Raw genomic sequence first — 21,171 nt, forward strand, 5'->3', positions numbered from 1 at the left:
CAGCAAATCTCAGTTTGAAGGGTTATCTAGCCCTCGCACTTCGTCCTAACCCTAGATGCAAAGAGAATTGGGACAACCCTTGCCCTAACGTGAACGCACATTTCCAAGGGTTAGGGCCAAGGGATGAATTGGGATTGGGCCCAAGAGTGAGGAAGGAAAAAGTAAACTCCCCGTCGGGGAATTGAACCCCGGTCTCCCGCGTGACAGGCGGGGATACTCACCACTATACTAACGAGGAGTGAGGTGACAATAGCTTTTCAGTTTTAAATAAAAATCTGTCATTTCTAGCTCCTTTTGCATAGCTTAGGTTTCTATCTGGTAGTAGTATTTCTGAGCTTTTTTGTGCTAGCTCTTTTTGTGTAGAAGTATTTTGGATATTCTGTGATTGTCTAGGTAAGCAGTTAAGAGTATTTCATGTCTGGATTAGTTTGGTTTTGCAAGGGTTAGTTGAGATGTATGAGCCCTGTTGCACAATAAACCCTGATGACTTAAGGTTTGAGGTAGATTTAAATAGCTTTGTAATTCCGACCTTCAGATCAAAGCATGTTAACGCCCACCCTCTAAAACAAACACTTACAAACAAAGAGGCGAAAGAGCTTGCAAGACAGAGATTTCTGATCTCAAGAGTGAGGAGGGAAAAAGTAAACTCCCCGTCGGGGAATTGAACCCCGGTCTCCCGCGTGACAGGCGGGGATACTCACCACTATACTAACGAGGAGTGAGGTGACAATGTTTTTTCAGTTTTAAACAAAAACCGTTTGGTTTTGCACAGGTTAGTTGCGATGGATGAGCCCTGTTACACAATAAGCCCTAATTTTTAAGGTTTGAGGTCACCGAGCAGTCAGTAAATCTGTCAACAATCATGGCGGACTTCGAAGCGGTAGAAATTTGCCAAACTATATTAAAAGGTTACAGACTTTGTAGCAAAATGTGTCTGTGGAAAAATATTTTATTACCCAGCTATCTTAGTTACACCAATATTGAACTATTTTGACAGCTTTGGGTTGTGTGTGTCGTATTTATTAAGTTTTACAAATCTACGAAGCTTATAGCCAACATTAGCTAACTAGCCATAACCGAAGCCGGCTCTATGCTGGTTAGATTATCTGGTTATATTCATTATGTTGACAACGTGCTTCACTAGATCACATGGGCTTGTTAATTCTGTTTGTAAAACGATATAGTTTATAACATTAAAGTAAAGTAACAAGAAAGCGATCTATCATTGTTTACCAAAACCATAGCAATGCTATTTTCCGGTCGTACTGACGACTGGGATTTGCTGGATGAGTTAAATTTTTTGAACGCATTCGGACGTCCACCGGAGCGGAATTTTGTCCGCACCGCATCCCTCGGAGCCCCTATCGCATGCGGTCTGTGGACTCTCATAGGAAACAAATGACTTCCGGTCTTTTCAGAACCGTACCGCAGCTTTATAAACAAAATGGCTAAAGAGCTTCCAGAGCCAGTAAGATAAAGTTTTCTGACCTCAAGAGTGAGGAGGGAAAAGCTAGCCTCCCCGCCGGGGAATTGAACCCCGGTGAGGTGATAGTATTTTTTCAGTTTAAAAAACAAATCAGCCATTTTTAGCTCCTTTTGCATAGTGTAGGTTTCTATCTGATAGTAGTGTTTCTGAGCTTTTTGTGCTAGCTGTTGGTGTGTAGAATTATTTAGGATATTCTGTGATTGTCTAGGTAAGCTCTCAGAACCTCTGCAGGAGTTTCCCCCTACTAAGCCATCTCACATCAGTGTGTAGCAACAACTCAGAATGGTCGCAGTCGGCCTTCTCCAGATGCGAACGGAACAGTCGTCTTTGAAGAGATGTGGCTCGAATAGAACAGGCGATCTTCATTGCTACATCCATTATTTCTTTCATGTTAAGCATTTTTGCGCATAATGCTTGTTGGTGTATTATGCAGTGATAATTGAGGAAGTTGGGGAAAGCACCGTCCTCCCTGCACTTGGAAATAAATCCATTCGAGCTGCCAACCATTGCAGATGCACCGTCCGTGGTGATTGACACCAATTTGCACAGAGGGAGCTGGGTCTTCTCAGTTTTTGAAAGACTAAAAAATGTCCTCTCCCCGCGTGTGTTCTTTCAGGGGCAGGATTGTTAACAGCTCCTCTTTTGCAGTCATATCTGTAAACACCATCCGAATGAAAATGCACAACTGAGCTGTATCACTTACGTCTGTAGACTCGTCCAATTGCAGTGAGACACAATCGCAATCTGCAATGTCCTTCTGAAGCTGCTGTGTCAAATCCTCGGCCATGACTTCACAGCGCCGTGTAACTGTACTTCTTGATAGCTGGAGAGCTTTGATTGAAGTTAATATTTCCTGTTTGTTTTTAAAGTCCCGAAACAACGAGTCAGCTGCTTCAACGAATGCCTCTTTTATCATCTCTCCATCTTGGAAGGACTTCTTGCGCTTAATGATGGCGTGACTCACCCTGAACGATGCTTCGGTGGCTGCCTTCGCTTTTGAAGTCACCTTTGTGAACAATGCCTGCTGTCCGTACAACTGTGATTTCAGTTCCCTCACCTTTCTCTTTCTCAGCTCGCTTTTTGGAGGGAAGTCAGTGTCGTACGTTCTGTGAACGGTCCGAAAGTGCCGCTCCACATTTCCCTTCTTCGAAATGGTGATAGCAGATTAGACAAACGCACTTCGAATATGACATCGTGAAAAAAAAAGTCCTCCTCCCATTCTAAATGAAAGCTGTACGTTTTTGGTTTCTTACTTGGTCCAGCTTCCCCACTCATTTTTATACCCTTTCTTTAGTATAATAGTAAAATTTGAAGGCTAACTAGGTAGGCTAATCAGCTCGCCAGAGATTTGCAACTGGCGCGCATGCATGGTGAACCGTGTGTTTCAAAAGATGAGATCTCAGACTGGCATACCTGTACGTCAATCAAGTGGCAAATGCCATAGTGAGGATGGATGATAGGCTAACTTTTTTGGGGGGCGGGGGGTGTTTATTTATTTTTTTCAATGCCATGTGATCTACCCACACTACCTTTGCGATCGACCGGTCGATCGCGAACGACGTATTGGGCACCCCTGCTCTAGACCATTTCTCAGGAATGTGTGGGCGCGTTAGATCAGGATTTGATTGACATTTTGATCGGCCAATGACAAACAATCTCATCAAAACTAGCAACGCACTATGCACAGCAACTTAAAGTCCAGCCGTATATGTTTGAGCCATCAGATACTCAATTCTCAGAGGATGCAGAAATACAGTAGAAGTCCTGCCATCTCCAAATAATTCATTTTAATCGATCACTGAATGGTGAGTTCCAAAATGCTTTTCTATCCATTAGTAGAATTAGTTAGCCACAGCTAGTTCTAACCATACTAGCTAGCGCTAACATTATTAGGCTGCTAAGCAGCTACAAAGCACTGAGTTGGCAAGCTAACAATGTTAGATTTCTTTATAAAAAGGTGAGGTTAACAATAAACGTGGAACATTTACTTAATCTTTATCATTAGCAAGTAACTTACATGATCGATCTCTAGGCTCTGGGCATCGGGGAGAGGCTGAAGTGGAGGGAGAGAGGGTACTGCTCCAGCTACAAGACATAGCCGTTGTGCAAAACCCATGGCTTTCTGTCAGAATTTAATGAATGAGCGCAGCATATGAAGGTATGTTTCCGGACTGCTCCACCACGGCTCACCAAAAACGCGGTCCACTGTTTCTCTAAATCCAACACAGTTGGAAAAATTAAGGAATGACTTGTTGTCATCTCACCGATGAGCACCCAGGGACAGCACAAACAATCATGATGGTGCACAGGGTGGAGAGATAGAGGATAGATAAAAATAGATACCGGTAGATGGATAGATAAAAATAGACAAAGATATTAGGCTGGATCAAATATGTTAGCTAACTGCAAAGTTGCTGTCGATGAGGCAGATTTAGCAGGGAGGTAGGACTTACTAATGTGCATTTTTTAATGATTGGATCTTGGATATAATGACGTCACATTAAACGAATTAAACAACGGCCATTTCAAACCCACTGTCAGGAATGTAACAAAAACTTAAATGAGAATATTTCGAATTTTGTTATATAAAATTTACAAACAAAATGGCTAAAGAGCTTGCAGAGCCTGTAAGATAGAGTTTTCTGATCTCAAGAGTGAGGAAGGAAAATATCCTCCCCGTCGGGGAATTGAACCCCGGTCTCCCGCGTGACAGGCGGGGATACTCACCACTATACTAACGAGGATTGAGGTAATAGGTTTTTTTCAGTTTCAAAAAAAAATCTGCCATTTTTAGCTCCTTTTGCATAGTGTAGGTTTCTATCTGATAGTAGTGTTTCTGACCTTTTGTGCTAGCTGTTGGTGTGTAGAATTATTTAGGATATCCTGTGATTGTCTAGGTAAGCAGTTAAGAGTATTTCACAATGTCTGGATTAGTTTGGTTTTGCAAAGGTTAGTTGAGATGGATGAGCCATGTTACACAAAAAGCCCTAATGACTGAAGGTTTGAGGTGGATTTAAATAGCTTGGTAACTCTGACCTTCAGATCAAAACCACCTCTTAGTCCAACACTTGCAAACAAAATGGCTAAGGAGCTTGCAGAGCCAGTAAGATAAAGATTTCTCATCTCAAGAGTGAGGAGGGAAAAGGTAGCCTCCCCGTCGGGGAATTGAACCCCGGTCTCCCGCGTGACAGGCGGGGATACTCACCACTATACTAACGAGGATTGAGGTAATAGTTTTTTTTCAGTTTCAAAAAAAAATCTGCCATTTTTAGCTCCTTTTGCATAGTGTAGGTTTCTATCTGATAGTAGTGTTTCTGAGCTTTTTGTGCTAGCTGTTGGTGTGTAGAATTATTTGGGATATTCTGTGATTGTCTAGGTAAGCAGTTAAGAGTATTTCACAATGTCTGGATTAGTTTGGTTTTGCAAAGGTTAGTTGAGATGGATGAGCCATGTTACACAAAAAGCCCTAATGACTGAAGGTTTGAGGTGGATTTAAATAGCTTGGTAACTCTGACCTTCAGATCAAAGCCACCTCTTAGTCCAACACTTGCAAACAAAATGGCTAAGGAGCTTGCAGAGCCAGTAAGATAAAGATTTCTCATCTCAAGAGTGAGGAGGGAAAAGGCAGCCTCCCCGTCGGGGAATTGAACCCCGGTCTCCCGCGTGACAGGCGGGGATACTCACCACTATACTAACGAGGATTGAGGTAATAGTTTTTTTTCAGTTTCAAAAAAAAATCTGCCATTTTTAGCTCCTTTTGCATAGTGTAGGTTTCTATCTGATAGTAGTGTTTCTGACCTTTTGTGCTAGCTGTTGGTGTGTAGAATTATTTGGGATATCCTGTGATTGTCTAGGTAAGCAGTTAAGTGTATTTCACAATGTCTGGATTAGTTTGGTTTTGCAAAGGTTAGTTGAGATGGATGAGCCATGTTACACAAAAAGCCCTAATGACTGAAGGTTTGAGGTGGATTTAAATAGCTTGGTAACTCTGACCTTCAGATCAAAGCCACCTCTTAGTCCAACACTTGCAAACAAAATGGCTAAGGAGCTTGCAGAGCCAGTAAGATAAAGATTTCTCATCTCAAGAGTGAGGAGGGAAAAGGTAGCCTCCCCGTCGGGGAATTGAACCCCGGTCTCCCGCGTGACAGGCGGGGATACTCACCACTATACTAACGAGGATTGAGGTAATAGTTTTTTTTCAGTTTCAAAAAAAAATCTGCCATTTTTAGCTCCTTTTGCATAGTGTAGGTTTCTATCTGATAGTAGTGTTTCTGAGCTTTTTGTGCTAGCTGTTGGTGTGTAGAATTATTTGGGATATTCTGTGATTGTCTAGGTAAGCAGTTAAGAGTATTTCACAATGTCTGGATTAGTTTGGTTTTGCAAAGGTTAGTTGAGATGGATGAGCCATGTTACACAAAAAGCCCTAATGACTGAAGGTTTGAGGTGGATTTAAATAGCTTGGTAACTCTGACCTTCAGATCAAAGCCACCTCTTAGTCCAACACTTGCAAACAAAATGGCTAAGGAGCTTGCAGAGCCAGTAAGATAAAGATTTCTCATCTCAAGAGTGAGGAGGGAAAAGGCAGCCTCCCCGTCGGGGAATTGAACCCCGGTCTCCCGCGTGACAGGCGGGGATACTCACCACTATACTAACGAGGATTGAGGTAATAGTTTTTTTTCAGTTTCAAAAAAAAATCTGCCATTTTTAGCTCCTTTTGCATAGTGTAGGTTTCTATCTGATAGTAGTGTTTCTGACCTTTTGTGCTAGCTGTTGGTGTGTAGAATTATTTGGGATATCCTGTGATTGTCTAGGTAAGCAGTTAAGTGTATTTCACAATGTCTGGATTAGTTTGGTTTTGCAAAGGTTAGTTGAGATGGATGAGCCATGTTACACAAAAAGCCCTAATGACTGAAGGTTTGAGGTGGATTTAAATAGCTTGGTAACTCTGACCTTCAGATCAAAGCCACCTCTTAGTCCAACACTTGCAAACAAAATGGCTAAGGAGCTTGCAGAGCCAGTAAGATAAAGATTTCTCATCTCAAGAGTGAGGAGGGAAAAGGTAGCCTCCCCGTCGGGGAATTGAACCCCGGTCTCCCGCGTGACAGGCGGGGATACTCACCACTATACTAACGAGGATTGAGGTAATAGTTTTTTTTCAGTTTCAAAAAAAAATCTGCCATTTTTAGCTCCTTTTGCATAGTGTAGGTTTCTATCTGATAGTAGTGTTTCTGAGCTTTTTGTGCTAGCTGTTGGTGTGTAGAATTATTTGGGATATTCTGTGATTGTCTAGGTAAGCAGTTAAGAGTATTTCACAATGTCTGGATTAGTTTGGTTTTGCAAAGGTTAGTTGAGATGGATGAGCCATGTTACACAAAAAGCCCTAATGACTGAAGGTTTGAGGTGGATTTAAATAGCTTGGTAACTCTGACCTTCAGATCAAAGCCACCTCTTAGTCCAACACTTGCAAACAAAATGGCTAAGGAGCTTGCAGAGCCAGTAAGATAAAGATTTCTCATCTCAAGAGTGAGGAGGGAAAAGGTAGCCTCCCCGTCGGGGAATTGAACCCCGGTCTCCCGCGTGACAGGCGGGGATACTCACCACTATACTAACGAGGATTGAGGTAATAGTTTTTTTTCAGTTTCAAAAAAAAATCTGCCATTTTTAGCTCCTTTTGCATAGTGTAGGTTTCTATCTGATAGTAGTGTTTCTGAGCTTTTTGTGCTAGCTGTTGGTGTGTAGAATTATTTGGGATATTCTGTGATTGTCTAGGTAAGCAGTTAAGAGTATTTCACAATGTCTGGATTAGTTTGGTTTTGCAAAGGTTAGTTGAGATGGATGAGCCATGTTACACAAAAAGCCCTAATGACTGAAGGTTTGAGGTGGATTTAAATAGCTTGGTAACTCTGACCTTCAGATCAAAGCCACCTCTTAGTCCAACACTTGCAAACAAAATGGCTAAGGAGCTTGAAGAGCCAGTAAGATAAAGATTTCTCATCTCAAGAGTGAGGAGGGAAAAGGTAGCCTCCCCGTCGGGGTCTCCCGCGTGACAGGCGGGGATACTCACCACTATACTAACGAGGATTGAGGTAATAGTTTTTTTTCAGTTTCAAAAAAAAATCTGCCATTTTTAGCTCCTTTTGCATAGTGTAGGTTTCTATCTGATAGTAGTGTTTCTGACCTTTTGTGCTAGCTGTTGGTGTGTAGAATTATTTGGGATATCCTGTGATTGTCTAGGTAAGCAGTTAAGTGTATTTCACAATGTCTGGATTAGTTTGGTTTTGCAAAGGTTAGTTGAGATGGATGAGCCATGTTACACAAAAAGCCCTAATGACTGAAGGTTTGAGGTGGATTTAAATAGCTTGGTAACTCTGACCTTCAGATCAAAGCCACCTCTTAGTCCAACACTTGCAAACAAAATGGCTAAGGAGCTTGCAGAGCCAGTAAGATAAAGATTTCTCATCTCAAGAGTGAGGAGGGAAAAGGTAGCCTCCCCGTCGGGGAATTGAACCCCGGTCTCCCGCGTGACAGGCGGGGATACTCACCACTATACTAACAAGGATTGAGGTAAAAATTTTTTTTCAGTTTCAAAAAAAAAACTGCCATTTTTAGCTCCTTTTGCATAGTGTAGGTTTCTATCTGATAGTAGTGTTTCTGAGCTTTTTGTGCTAGCTGTTGGTGTGTAGAATTATTTGGGATATTCTGTGATTGTCTAGGTAAGCAGTTAAGAGTATTTCACAATGTCTGGATTAGTTTGGTTTTGCAAAGGTTAGTTGAGATGGATGAGCCATGTTACACAAAAAGCCCTAATGACTGAAGGTTTGAGGTGGATTTAAATAGCTTGGTAACTCTGACCTTCAGATCAAAGCCACCTCTTAGTCCAACACTTGCAAACAAAATGGCTAAGGAGCTTGCAGAGCCAGTAAGATAAAGATTTCTCATCTCAAGAGTGAGGAGGGAAAAGGTAGCCTATCCGTCACAGGCGGGGATACTCACCACTATACTAACGAGGATTGAGGTAATAGTTTTTTTTCAGTTTCAAAAAAAAATCAGCCATTTTTAGCTCCTTTTGCATAGTGTAGGTTTCTATCTGGTTGTAGTGTTTCTGAGCTTTTTGTGCTAGCTGTTGGTGTGTAGAATTATTTGGGATATTCTGTGATTGTCTAGGTAAGCAGTTAAGAGTATTTCACAATGTCTGGATTAGTTTGGTTTTGCAAAGGTTAGTTGAGATGGATGAGCCATGTTACACAAAAAGCCCTAATGACTGAAGGTTTGAGGTGGATTTAAATAGCTTGGTAACTCTGACCTTCAGATCAAAGCCACCTCTTAGTCCAACACTTGCAAACAAAATGGCTAAGGAGCTTGCAGAGCCAGTAAGATAAAGATTTCTCATCTCAAGAGTGAGGAGGGAAAAGGCAGCCTCCCCGTCGGGGAATTGAACCCCGGTCTCCCGCGTGACAGGCGGGGATACTCACCACTATACTAACGAGGATTGAGGTAATAGTTTTTTTTCAGTTTCAAAAAAAAATCTGCCATTTTTAGCTCCTTTTGCATAGTGTAGGTTTCTATCTGATAGTAGTGTTTCTGACCTTTTGTGCTAGCTGTTGGTGTGTAGAATTATTTGGGATATCCTGTGATTGTCTAGGTAAGCAGTTAAGAGTATTTCACAATGTCTGGATTAGTTTGGTTTTGCAAAGGTTAGTTGAGATGGATGAGCCATGTTACACAAAAAGCCCTAATGACTGAAGGTTTGAGGTGGATTTAAATAGCTTGGTAACTCTGACCTTCAGATCAAAGCCACCTCTTAGTCCAACACTTGCAAACAAAATGGCTAAGGAGCTTGCAGAGCCAGTAAGATAAAGATTTCTCATCTCAAGAGTGAGGAGGGAAAAGGTAGCCTCCCCGTCACAGGCGGGGATACTCACCACTATACTAACGAGGATTGAGGTAATAGTTTTTTTTCAGTTTCAAAAAAAAATCAGCCATTTTTAGCTCCTTTTGCATAGTGTAGGTTTCTATCTGGTTGTAGTGTTTCTGAGCTTTTTGTGCTAGCTGTTGGTGTGTAGAATTATTTGGGATATTCTGTGATTGTCTAGGTAAGCAGTTAAGAGTATTTCACAATGTCTGGATTAGTTTGGTTTTGCAAAGGTTAGTTGAGATGGATGAGCCATGTTACACAAAAAGCCCTAATGACTGAAGGTTTGAGGTGGATTTAAATAGCTTGGTAACTCTGACCTTCAGATCAAAGCCACCTCTTAGTCCAACACTTGCAAACAAAATGGCTAAGGAGCTTGCAGAGCCAGTAAGATAAAGATTTCTCATCTCAAGAGTGAGGAGGGAAAAGGCAGCCTCCCCGTCGGGGAATTGAACCCCGGTCTCCCGCGTGACAGGCGGGGATACTCACCACTATACTAACGAGGATTGAGGTAATAGTTTTTTTTCAGTTTCAAAAAAAAATCTGCCATTTTTAGCTCCTTTTGCATAGTGTAGGTTTCTATCTGATAGTAGTGTTTCTGACCTTTTGTGCTAGCTGTTGGTGTGTAGAATTATTTGGGATATCCTGTGATTGTCTAGGTAAGCAGTTAAGAGTATTTCACAATGTCTGGATTAGTTTGGTTTTGCAAAGGTTAGTTGAGATGGATGAGCCATGTTACACAAAAAGCCCTAATGACTGAAGGTTTGAGGTGGATTTAAATAGCTTGGTAACTCTGACCTTCAGATCAAAGCCACCTCTTAGTCCAACACTTGCAAACAAAATGGCTAAGGAGCTTGCAGAGCCAGTAAGATAAAGATTTCTCATCTCAAGAGTGAGGAGGGAAAAGGTAGCCTCCCCGTCGGGGAATTGAACCCCGGTCTCCCGCGTGACAGGCGGGGATACTCACCACTATACTAACGAGGATTGAGGTAATAGTTTTTTTTCAGTTTAAAAAAAAATCTGCCATTTTTAGCTCCTTTTGCATAGTGTAGGTTTCTATCTGATAGTAGTGTTTCTGAGCTTTTTGTGCTAGCTGTTGGTGTGTAGAATTATTTGGGATATTCTGTGATTGTCTAGGTAAGCAGTTAAGAGTATTTCACAATGTCTGGATTAGTTTGGTTTTGCAAAGGTTAGTTGAGATGGATGAGCCATGTTACACAAAAAGCCCTAATGACTGAAGGTTTGAGGTGGATTTAAATAGCTTGGTAACTCTGACCTTCAGATCAAAGCCACCTCTTAGTCCAACACTTGCAAACAAAATGGCTAAGGAGCTTGCAGAGCCAGTAAGATAAAGATTTCTCATCTCAAGAGTGAGGAGGGAAAAGGTAGCCTCCCCGTCGGGGAATTGAACCCCGGTCTCCCGCGTGACAGGCGGGGATACTCGCCACTATACTAACGAGGAGTGAGTTGGCAGTATTTTTTCAGTAAAAAAAAAAATCAGCCATTTTTAGCTCCTTTTGCATAGTGTAGGTTTCTATCTGGTAGTAGTGTTTCTGAGCTTTTTGTGCTAGCTGTTTGTGTGTAGAATTATTTGGGATATTCTGTGATTGTCTAGGTAAGCAGTTAAGAGTATTTCACAATGTCTGGATTAGTTTGGTTTTGCAAAGGTTAGTTGAGATGGATGAGCCCTGTTACAATAAGCCCTGATGACTGAAGGTTTGAGGTGGACTTAAAAAGCTTACAGCTTATATGCCCCCGCATCATTTTACAACCTGTATTGTTCGACTTTGCAACTGCTTGCTTGCTAGCTAGCTTAGCTAGCCTAACGTTGGGTGTATGAAGCTGGATAGTGGCCATGATTGCACCACCCTCATCCCACGATGGAGGCTATCAACTGGGCTTGGGACTTTGCCTCTCATCGCTAACTGGCAACTGTCCCGGTTGAGCTAATGGTAGGTAACGTTAGCTAGCTCAAACGTAGTTTTTTATTAGGCTATTATTAGCCTACCTTCAGATCAAAGCCACCTCTTAGTCCAACACTTGTAAACAAAATGGCTAAGGAGCTTGCAGAGCCAGTAAGATAAAGATTTCTCATCTCAAGAGTGAGGAGGGAAAAGCTAACCTCCCCGTCGGGGAATTGAACCCCGGTCTCCCGCGTGACAGGCGGGGATACTCACCACTATACTAACGAGGATTGAGGTAATAGTTTTTTTTCAGTTTCAAAAAAAAATCTGCCTTTTTTAGCTCCGCAGTTAAGCAGTTAAGAGTATTTCACAATGTCTGGATTAGTTTGGTTTTGCAAAGGTTAGTTGAGATGGATGTGCCATGTTACACAATAAGCCCTAATGACTGAAGGTTGGAGGTGGATTTAAATAGCTTTGTAATTCCGAACTTCAGATCAAAGCATGTTAACACCCACCCTCTAAAACAAACATTTACAAACAAAATGGCTAAAGAGCTTGCAGAGCCTGTAAGATAAAGTTTTTGATCTCAAGAGTGAGGAAGGAAAATATCCTCCCCGTCGGGGAATTGAACCCCGGTCTCCCGCGTGACAGGCGGGGATACTCACCACTATACTAACGAGGAGTGAGGTGACAGTATTTTTTCAGTTTCAAAAAATAATCTGCCATTTTTAGCAGGTCAAAGCATGTTAAGGTTTGAGCTGGATTTAAATAGCTTTGTAATTCTGACCTTCAGATCAAAGCATGTTAACGCCCACCCTCTTAAACAAACATTTACAAACAAAATGGCTAAAGTGCTTGCAGAGCCTGTAAGATAAAGTTTTTGATCTCAAGAGTGAGGAAGGGAAAAAGCAACCTCCCCGTCGGGGAATTGAACCCCGGTCTCCCGCGTGACAGGCGGGGATACTCACCACTATACTAACGAGGAGTGAGGTGACAGTATTTTTTCAGTTTCAAAAAAGAATCTGCCATTTTTAGCAGGTCAAAGCATGTTAAGGTTTGAGCTGGATTTAAATAGCTTTGTAATTCTGACCTTCAGATCAAAGCATGTTAACGCCCACCCTCTTAAACAAACATTTACAAACAAAAAGGCTAAAGAGCTTGCAAAAGAGAGATTTCTGATCTCAAGAGTGAGGAGGGAAAAAGCAACCTCCCCGTCGGGGAATTGAACCCCGGTCTCCCGCGTGACAGGCGGGGATACTCACCACTATACTAACGAGGAGTGAGGTGACAGTATTTTTTCAGTTTCAAAAAAGAATCTGCCATTTTTAGCAGGTCAAAGCATGTTAAGGTTTGAGCTGGATTTAAATAGCTTTGTAATAAGGAGCTGTATCTTAGAGCTGGCGCTGTTTTCTCATGGTTTACAATGGGTAATGAGCTCTAGGGCTACAGCGCCATGAGCTCTAGGCTTTTTTTGCAGTCGAAAAAAGTTAAACTTTTTGGGCTAGAGCGCAGGCTGTAAAAGGCTGTTCTGATGATGACAGCGGTCGGTTTTTAGCAAACATGCAGAGACGTTGTTTTTTTTGTCCCCTCTGTTGGTTCCTCCACACAGACAGTAGAAAAATAACTGAAAAGGAAAGGCTGTATAGAAATGTTAAAGATGTCTTGTGTTCATTTATTTTTTAATTTATTAGGAGGCCAAAGCCCAAAGTGTGTAGAGTCTGACTTGCATGCAGCTATGTATGTTTTTTATTTAATATTAGAAATATTGAAGATGTCATGTGTTGTTATAATTTATTTTTTATTTATTAGGGGGCCAAAGCACAACGTGTGTGGAGTCTGACTTGCAGCTATATTTTTTATTTATTAATGTTCATGTTCAAGTTTGAAGTTTGTTTATTTAACCCATTCATTCACAATAAATGGGTCAGTTTCTCATACCAACTGTTGTGGACTATTCTGACTAACCTCTGAGGAAGTACATGTTGTTCTCTGTTTGAGTAATATCACTTGATCAAGCCGTTTCTAACATTCCAGACTACAAAATAAGTAAAAGTAAAGATCAAAAGGTAGGCTATGTATAACGCGCCGTTTGGATCGGATCGGTATCAGGTATCGGCTGAGTGAAAAGCGAAGTGGAAGTGAAAAAACTGGATCGGGACATCCCTAAATATAACACTATGTTTTGTTGTTATTGTTGACAGAAGTCATCAACATGTCCCAAAAGCCTAGTCTAATCTTCCTGGGAAAGCGGACTGTTTGCTTCCGGAAGGGGCCCTTGGGCTTTTTGCGGCAGGAGCCTTCAGAAGTTATTAAAATTAAAAATGACCCCTCCTTACAAGACAGGTCAGCGCCGGTCAAAGACGATGTGGTCAGGGTGAATGCCAGGACCGTGGTTTTTCACAGAGGAGGGGATTACACAGACCGGAGTGAAGTGCTTGGGGAGTATATCCTCCAGTTTGGTAAATACAAGGGCAAATCCTTCAGATGGCTGTTGGAGAACGATGTGGGGTACACAGTGTACCTGATCAAGACTGTCCAGAAGGAGAGAGACACTGGTGTCTTTGTGGCAGAAGGACACCACAAGGAGAGTCTTGTCTCCTTTGAGGAGTATGCCCTCAGTTTCGAGGAGATAAGGTCTCTCCTCAAATATGAAGCTGAAAGGTCCACTGCTCCACCACAGCTTTCGGAAGAGGACAACCAGGTTGGCTTTGGTGTCAGAGCGAAAGACCGCTGGAAAGAAGTGTGGGACAGCAGGGCTGATGGGTTTGCTACCTTCATCATGCGCCAGAAGTGTGCAGCTGGAACCAAAATGCACAGGTTGAAAAAATACCTGTTAGACCAGCAGACCAAAACCCTGAACCCCCCCCCACCCTCCACTCTTCTGACTGCCACACATGTCTCAATTTACAGATATGTCAGTGTCAAAAACCCTTATAAGAAAAACATTTATCCTAATCTAATGTGCTAGTCATAGTGATGTCGGTGTTTTATTTTACAGATGATGACGAGGAGCTTGACAGGGAAATGTTGAGTATTTCTCCCTCCAAATTTATCCAGTGTGAGTTAATTAAAACATACTTTCACTGTGTGTTTTGGCAAATGATCATGGTCAACAGTGAGAATGTTATTTTCATGTCCTCTCAGATTCACCAGGAGCTGCAGTCACAGGACCCCCAGCTGTGTCTACAGGCCGTCTGTCACATGACATTGAAGCAGGGCCCAATTTTGTAATAGTATTTATCATTACCATCTGTGTTTGGATGTGTAATTTTTTAGAGCCTAATAAATGTGTACTTTTTAAGCATGTAACGGTAACCGCGGTATTACGGTAACCGCAGTATTTTTTGGTCACGCGGTAACCTTGGGACTGGCTCGGTAAAACCGTAGGCTAAACTCACTGTTCTGGACTGGTCAGATGTCTTAGTTATATCAAGCTAACTATTGGCATCGGTGTGCTTATCGGTGTCATATTTATTCAGTTTGAGTAATTTACGATCGAGCTAGCTAACCACCTTTATCTCAATTGGCTCAGTTGCTGGTTAGTGAGGAGAGGCGGATTCCAAGCCCAGCTGATAACCCTACGTTGCGGGTTGGGGGGATGCAACGGTCGGCTAGGATCCTGCCTCTCATAGCTAACCAGCAACTGGTCACGTAGGGCGCATGTTCAATCCACACTAGTCACGTAGCTTTCCGTTGCCCTGGAGGTCCACCCCTCTGTGAGCGCAACAGAGGATGCCTGGGATAATTCACTGACAACTTTTGCCTTTTCCTGCTCATAAAGATTTGGCACGATCTTCTCAGCAAAGTGGGTGCGCGACGGGATCTCGTAACGTGGCTCAAGCACATCCAGCATGTGTTTAAACCCCTCGTTTTGCACAACAGAATATGGCCTCATGTCTGCAGCTATAAACACCCCCAAAAAAACTTTTGTAATAGCTTTAGCCCGGTTGGATTCTTTAGCTAAGGGCTGCGTAAATGCCGACCACGTGCGAACCGTAGAGATTTTCTGTAACTAGATGTCAGAACCATCTAGCCTAGATCTGCACCCAAAGTTTCCAAAGTACAAATCTTCTTTCCTCTTTAAATTTTGTGTTTTAAAACTGTGTTTAATACCGTGATATACCGTACCGTGGACCTTGATACCGTGATATTACCGTGCCGTGAGTTTTTGATACCGTTACATGCTTAGTACTTTTGTTGATGTGTCATGTGTCTACTGTATGCACTGTTTTGTTCAAAGTAAAACGTACAGATGGCATTGACAATGACTTTGTCTTACTTGATATTCACCTGACTTACAATGCAGATTTGAGAACTGCAGAAAATAGGATCGGAAGATCAAACAAAAAGGTATAATAGTTAACAATTAACTGATCTGGTTGTTCTTCATAGTGCAATAATATAGCATATGATTTATATATATATATATATATATATATATATAATACCACAGAATCCAGATTGAGTGTTATTATATCTGTGAGAATAATAATATGATATCTCCCTGATGGGAGATCATACCCTGGTCTCCAAGCAAAGAAGAAAAAGTGCACTGTGCTGATTGGATGAAGAGGATGGTCAGTAGTGCCCACCTTTGCCATCACTTATGGTACTTATCCCCGCGTGACAGACTCACCACTATACTAACGAGGAGTGTGGCGACTGTTTCTTTTCAGTTAATTGTAACTATGTAGATAGTGTAGGTTTCTACAATGGTAGTAGTGTCTGAGCTTTTTTGTGGTAGCTGTTTGTGTGTAGTATTATATGGAATATTCTGGGTTTGTCTATCTAAGCAGTTTAGAGTATTTCACAATATTTGGATTAGTTTGGGTTTTGCAAAGCTTAGTTGAGGTGGATGACCCCTGTTCCACAATAAGCCCTGATGACTTAAGGTTTGAGGTAAATAACTTGGTAAATCCAACTTAAGATCAAAGCATGTTAACTACCCCCCTCCCCCTCTCTCTCTCTGAGACACTTGCAAACAAACAGGCTGCAGAGCTGGCAGAGCCTGAACGAGATACATTTCTGATATCAAGCGTGAGGAGGGAAAAAGTTGTCTCCCTGTCTGGGATACTCACCACTAGGGATGGGTATCATTAGGATTTTATCAATACCAGTATCGATACCGATACTGCTTATCAATACCGGTACTTATCAATACTCTTACCGATACTACTCTACCCCAAAAAAAATCATCCTACCTTTAGCAGCATCCATCCACGTGGTCAGTCTCCCAGGCTTCTCCCGGCCTTGGTGTACAGTAGCTCACGAAGGCGTAGGTAGCATTCTTCTTCCATAATTTAGGCATACAGTACGTCCATAATTTAAGCATACAAAGGTCCCTATTGCTCCTTAGCTCCCTTATTAAGGTATCTATCCCTAAAACGTTAAAGTCTAGAACTTTAGCTAGCTAACTGTTAGCATTGCTTTACATCTAGCTACTTCAGTTACCAAGACATATAATAGCATTCAGTGTCGGTAAGGTAAGGCTAGCTAACACCACTTCCTAGTGGTACATCAGCTAAATTACAGAGGCTGCACAGGGAAATCAGTCTCAATCAAATGTCTTATTCTGTCAGCACAAGCTTTACTTTTTCTCATCCGTGCATAACCAAAGAGGACATTGTAGGCCTATGCATGTGTGTGGGCCTTTACTGCGGGGCGGCAGGATAATTACCAAAAAACCCAAATCATCCTACCTTTAGCAGCATCCATCCGCGCTGACGTAGCGAGCAAAGCCTGACGAGGCCTGGGCCCGTTTTCCGACCAAGGTTTGCAAAAATGTAATGACTACAAACTAGATAACAACTGGCTGCATAGTGCAACATTATGGCCCTTCATAATCAAGCCACGTGCAACATTCCTGAGGAGATACAGTACTCACTTTTCATTCAGACCCAAAACATGCCCTTGAAAGAAAGGTCGCTAAATAGGAAGTTTACATTAGCCGTGTTCTGCCCTCGTGGTCTTCACTTAAACTGGCCTCGAATAAACATTTTATTTTCCATTCTTAATTATTCTGGCAGTTTTAGCCAATATTAGCTGTTACAAAAACTATAAGCACTGCGGTGTCAGCAGGCTATCAAAACACAAAACAACCGAATGAACTATAGTAGTCTTCTAATTAGCTAATGTTAGCCTCGTGGCAAACTGGCAATTAGCTACGGCTAGCTAGCCTTCATATTAGCCTACTATAACATTGATTTTCACGTATATATTTACATACCTGTACAAGTAATGAATGTGTTATTGCTTGGGAGAAAGCAAACATAACTTACTTCACTGTCATGCAGACATTCGATGGAACGTTCGCTTTGCAGGTGCAACAATGTGACGCGACGGCGGATTGTTCTCGATCCTTTGAGACATGTGCGCGCGGCTCAGAATAAGTAGTTGTTACATTGTTACAATAGCCTCGAGTAGAAGGTAACAAGCGTCATAATGACTAGTGTTTTGAAGAGTAGCCTAATAGTCCAGGGGCCAAGACAGATTTTGGTACCACCTGAAGGGACCAAACATTTTTGGTATTTTTGACTTCCTCTATGTCTCTAGTTTATATTTGTGTATGATAGAACTCTCAATCTGGTATCTTTTTATTTTTATTTTTTTGGGGGGGTGTGTGTGTGTGGGGGGGGGGGATCTTTGGATCCTCCCCAAAATCGAAAAAAAGTGAAAATTGAGGCTTCTCCAAAAGGGACACTGTCTGCCTTATCACATGTATCTCGGGAAATAATGATCAGATTGTCATCAAATTTCCAATGGATGTTCACAGACAATTTTTGTTCCTTATTCTATTTCCGCCTATGATACATAGCCTATGTGTTTAGGTGCACACATTTCATGAAAGGAGCAAGGCACTGAAGACACATTTACTGATGTGTGTGTACCAATTGTCTGTGAACATCCATATTTTTATTTATTTATAAAATGATACTACTATTACTACTACTACTACTACTATTACTACTACTACTACTACTACTAATAATAATAATAATAATAATAATAGGCCTACTATTAATAATAATTGACTGTACAAAAATGTGTTTTATTATAGCCTACATCTAACCTTAAACTGCGTGGTGCACGTGGTGCAGAGGATAATTATGATCAGCTTCTAGGCTTGGTTATCGATTGGATATGTGAACCCCGGCCTGAATCTAGTCTACAGCACTACTGCTGCGCATCAAATGCTGTAAACTACACGATGCTGTTTCGGTTCATCTATAGCCTAAACTCGATTGATTTCTATCTATTCACCAGCGCCTAATTCCACGGTTTGCAACCCCAAACTGTAGCGGCGATATGGTGCGAATGATGGAGTCACAATGCGAGTATTACATGTATTTCCCCGCAGTGCCCATCTCCGATCTCTCAGACCCTGCTCGCTACAGGACTTTACCCCGCCGAAGTCACCTCTACCTGGGCGAGACGGTGCGGTTTCTTCTGGTATTGCGGTGTAAGGACGCATCGAGTGGGACCGAGCAGGGGTCTGGAGACGCGCGGGGACGTGAAGGGTCGTTCTGCTTCGGGTCTGAGACACCGAGCGGCCGGGCTTGGAGGGAGCTTGCGGGGTCGCTCTGTGCGGTGGCCAGTGTCAGTCCGGGGGAGAGTAGACACCGGTCACACCATCGGCACCATGACTACCAGAGCAGCGGGGACGAGGGCACAGACGAGGCCGAGGATGAGTCCTATGTGGCGGCGGCCATAGGCAGGGTGGATGGAAGATGCCGGAGCTTCAGAGACTGCAAGCCGCTTCTCATCCACAACACTACGGGGAACGGGGCCCGGGAGTTTCGCAGAGCACCGTTACAGGTAGGGTTAGGTGGTTTGTAAATTTACTTAAAATAATAAATACATTGTTTTCGGTGACCGCTAATAATGCCTCATGCGTACAGATCTTATTGTCTTGAAAGTCAGTCTAGGAAAAGGTAAACATCTGGAATAAGACATGCTTACGCACACATACCAATTATTGTTAAGACATAGGCTACAGACGCATGGAGCCTATAGGCTACTATTGTAGACTTTAGCCTAATCTTCCTAGTCATCACTCATCATTGATTGGATGATTCTTAATTAAAGTAGAGTAGCCTATGGTTACAATAACAATGTGTTCTTACAGTAAAGGTTTAAATAAAACAAAAAACAAATTAGGCAATGGAATGTCATTAAAGCTGTGGTCAGATTGTGGCCACTTACAGCCAATGTACAATGTGCAACTTAAAGCCAGTGTACTACTAATTGCCAGAAGTCACAAGTGTATTTCCTTTCTAAAACAAGTGACTAAGAGCATAATCTAGTGCTGAAGCCAAGTCCAAGAATAGTAATCTAAAATACAATAGGTGCTTAAAGGAGGATCGTAGTACTTTGAGTTTTGAGCCTGCCAGGAAAGATGGACAGCGACTCTGCTGTATTGAAGTTCGTGGGCAGTTCGCAGTCCCCCCACCACTGCGGGGTCAGGACAGAGAAGAGCCGTGACCATGTTGATCAACCGCAGGGGCCTCGGAGTGAGGTAGCAGAGCGTAGCGGTCAGGAGGGGGTAAAGGGTTCGACCATGGCCTGGAGGCAGGAGGGGGCTGCTCCTTTCATTGCCCTGTAGGTTAGTGCCAGTGTTTTAAACAGAATGCAAGCCGCTACAGGGAGCCAGTGTAGGGAACGGAGAAGGGAAGTTGTGTGGGAGAACTTGGGGTGGTTGAACACCAGCTTTCTGGACAAGTTCCAGGGGTTCAATGGCTGAGGCCGGGCCCCCAGCAAGGAGGGAGTTGCAGTAGTCCAGACAGGAGATGACAAGGGCCTGGATGAGCACCTGCATTTTGTCAGCAAGGAAAGGGCAAATCCTTGTGATGTTGTAGAGCAGGATTCTGCATGACCGTGTGATGGATGTGATATGTGCGGAGAACAACAGTTGGTCATCCATGGTCACACCCCAGGTTCCTTGCAGTCCGGGTCGGCATCACCACTGTGTCTTCAATGGTGAAGGCCAGGTCCCGGTGCGGACAGCCATTCCCCAGGAGGAACAGCAGCTCAGTCTTGTCCAGGTTGAGCTTGAGGTGATGTGTCGTCATCCACTCCGAGATGTCAGCCAAGCACCCAGCTATGCGTTTCGCCACTTGTGTGTCAGAAGGGGGAAATGCAGGACCAGTTGGTTGTCATCGGCCTAGCAGTGATAGGAGAAGCCATGCAAGCGAATGACAGAACCCAGAGATGTAGTGTAGAGGTAAAAAAGGAGAGGACCCAGGACAGACCCTTGTGGAACCCCCGTAGTCAGACTACGCGGTTCCGACATCAACCCTCTCCATGTCACCTGGTAGGAGCGGCCCGTCAGGTAGGATGCAAACAGGGAACGTGCAGAACCAGCGACGCCTTTCTCTTCGAAACTGACTTCACACCACAATCTCATTTGTCATACGCTGACTTTGTGTCAGGAGTGACTGTTACGTAAGTGCTGTGTCATCATCCATGCGATTTCTATATGCATTGGAATAAGGTCTCAGGATTTTTTTTCAGGGTCATGAAGCTGTAGTCAGTATTAGCAACATTGTTATTAATCTGTATTTCGCATAATATGGTTGTGTGTAACTCTGAATGTGTGTGTGCGTGAGTGTGTGTGCATGCCTGTGTGTGCGGCTGTGCGCGTGTGTGTGTGAGTGAGTATGTGTGTGCGTGCGTGCATGAGTGAGTGAGTGAGTGAGTGAGTGAGTGAGTGAGTGAGTGAGTGTGTGTGTGTGCATGTGTGTTAGGGACAGAAAAATAGGGACTCCCTGTGTTTGCTCTTCATGATTGACTGAAGATGAAGAGAGAGATTTGTGTAACAATGATCACTCTCTCTGCTACAGCAAATAGAGCATGAGTAATATTCTCTCCAT

General features: G+C 42.8%; 1 protein-coding gene across 1 annotated transcript in view; it reads left to right on the plus strand.

Moving 5' to 3' along the window:
• Positions 1-18,607: 18,607 nt before the first annotated feature.
• LOC311319106 (trafficking protein particle complex subunit 14-like) overlaps positions 18,608-21,171 on the plus strand; it is a gene marked incomplete at both ends in the record, with an annotated part of 12,567 nt that continues 10,003 nt past the window's right edge. The window contains one exon of the mRNA XM_084450563.1: positions 18,608-19,117. Within this exon, the coding sequence (XP_084306689.1) occupies positions 18,608-19,117 (510 nt within the window). The remainder of the gene's footprint in view (positions 19,118-21,171) is intronic.

The sequence above is a fragment of the Borostomias antarcticus genome (assembly GCF_949987555.1).
Source record: "Borostomias antarcticus genome assembly, chromosome: 15".
Taxonomy (NCBI): domain Eukaryota; kingdom Metazoa; phylum Chordata; class Actinopteri; order Stomiiformes; family Stomiidae; genus Borostomias; species Borostomias antarcticus.